The 1,723-nt window shown below is 36.9% G+C and overlaps 1 protein-coding gene across 1 annotated transcript; it reads left to right on the top strand.

The window, feature by feature from the left end:
- Positions 1–483: 483 nt before the first annotated feature.
- Positions 484–1,194, top strand: LOC112088116. The gene has a single exon (XM_024158273.1). The coding sequence runs from the start codon at positions 484–486 to the stop codon at positions 1,192–1,194; it is 711 nt and encodes a 236-aa protein (XP_024014041.1).
- The last annotated feature ends 529 nt before the right edge of the window (positions 1,195–1,723 follow it).

Raw genomic sequence — 1,723 nt, 5'->3', positions numbered from 1 at the left:
TCAGCACGAACGCCTCCCAATCCGTTCTTATACCAAAAGAGGTAAGATTTAAATTTATATTTAATTTGTTTTAAGTTTATGTATTATTCCGGGTGATAGGTTCTGCCTTCCCGAATCATTAATTAAAATTTATGTTCAACTTATTTTAAGTTTACGGGATGATAGGCTCTGCCTTCCCCGAACCGATCCTTATGATAGGCTATGCTTTCACAATCATATTATCATATGGTAGACTATGTCTCCTCGGATCATATATATGGAGTGGAAGGCTAAACCTCCTCCTTGATTTTATTTTTGTGGAGTAGAAGGTTATACCTCCTCCTTAAAATTATGGTAGGCTCTGCCTCTTCAATTATATAGAAGATTCTGCCTCTATATTATATTTTTATTATACATGCATATTCAAATTTTTTTATCATATTTTGTTAAAAACAAAAATTTAAATTGAATTTCCGCTAAATTTATGATATACATACAGTTATCATGGCGAAGCTCGAAATCCCTGCTCTTGATGTGTCTGGTAAAAATTACATGTCATGGGCAGTAGGTGCAAAAATGCATCTAAGAGAAAACGGGCTTCTCGATACCATCGATAAGTCGGAAACGACATCAGATGAGAAAAAGGCGAAAGCCATGATATTTTTGCTCCACCACATCGATAATAGTTTAAAAGAGGAATACATCACGAAAGAAGATCCTGCAGATCTTTGGCAATCTCTCAAAGATAGGTTTGATCACCAGAAATATGTGATCTTACCGAAAACCAAACATGAGTGGTTGAACCTCCGGTTCCAGGATTACGAAAGTGTTGGTGAATATAATTCCGCTATGTTCGGAATTACTTCCAGGATGATGTTATGTGGACAGGAGGTAAATGATTTCGACATGATCAAAAAAACTCTCCAAACATTTCATCCTGGAAATGTAATCCTGCAACAACAATACCGGGCAAAAGGTTACACCACTTACTCGGTGTTGATGCAAGTCCTCCTTGTAGCTGAACAAAATAACCAGCTCGTGATGTTAAACCATGAAACCCGTCAAACTGGATCATCGCCAGTCCCAGAAGCGAATGTTGCGTCATCCAGTCAAAATAATAGAACCGAACACGGACGCGGGCGTGGTGAGGCCGTTACCGCGGTTGCGGACGAGGTCAGGGACGAGGATGACAAAATGATGTTGGTCGGGAAGTAGGAAAGCAAAAAGAAACTGCTTGTTACAGATGCGGCATGAAAAATCATTGGGCAATAACATGTCACACACCAAGACATTTAGCCGATCTGTACTGAGCATCACAAGATGCCAAAGAAAAGGATAAAGGAAAGAATTTTGAAACCAATTTCATCTCTGATGAAGCTGGACCTTCCTTTGATGGCATAAGTGATTATACTCATCTTGATATCGCTGATTTCCTGGTTGATCCTGAAGAATCAACGGAAACAAAGCGATTAAGATCGATGTAATATAAAGTCTTCTTGAAGAAGACAAAAGAAAAACCAATGTATTTTTAAATAAGAATGTAATATATTTTTGTTAACAATAAAAGGTTTTTCTTAAAATAATTTCTAAAATCATGTTTTTGGTTTATTAATGCATTTTCTTGCATATTGTGATTCAGAACATGTCATTGTTTGAGATTCAGGATGAAGATACATGTCTAGTAGACAGTGCTACGACACATACTATACTTAAAGATAAAAAGTATTTCTCCTGTCTCAAAATA

This window comes from Eutrema salsugineum, unplaced genomic scaffold (assembly GCF_000478725.1).
Source record: "Eutrema salsugineum unplaced genomic scaffold, Eutsalg1_0 scaffold_15, whole genome shotgun sequence".
Lineage (NCBI taxonomy): Eukaryota > Viridiplantae > Streptophyta > Magnoliopsida > Brassicales > Brassicaceae > Eutrema > Eutrema salsugineum.
Note: the sequence above shows the minus strand (reverse complement) of the source record. Positions and strands in the feature narration are given on the sequence as shown.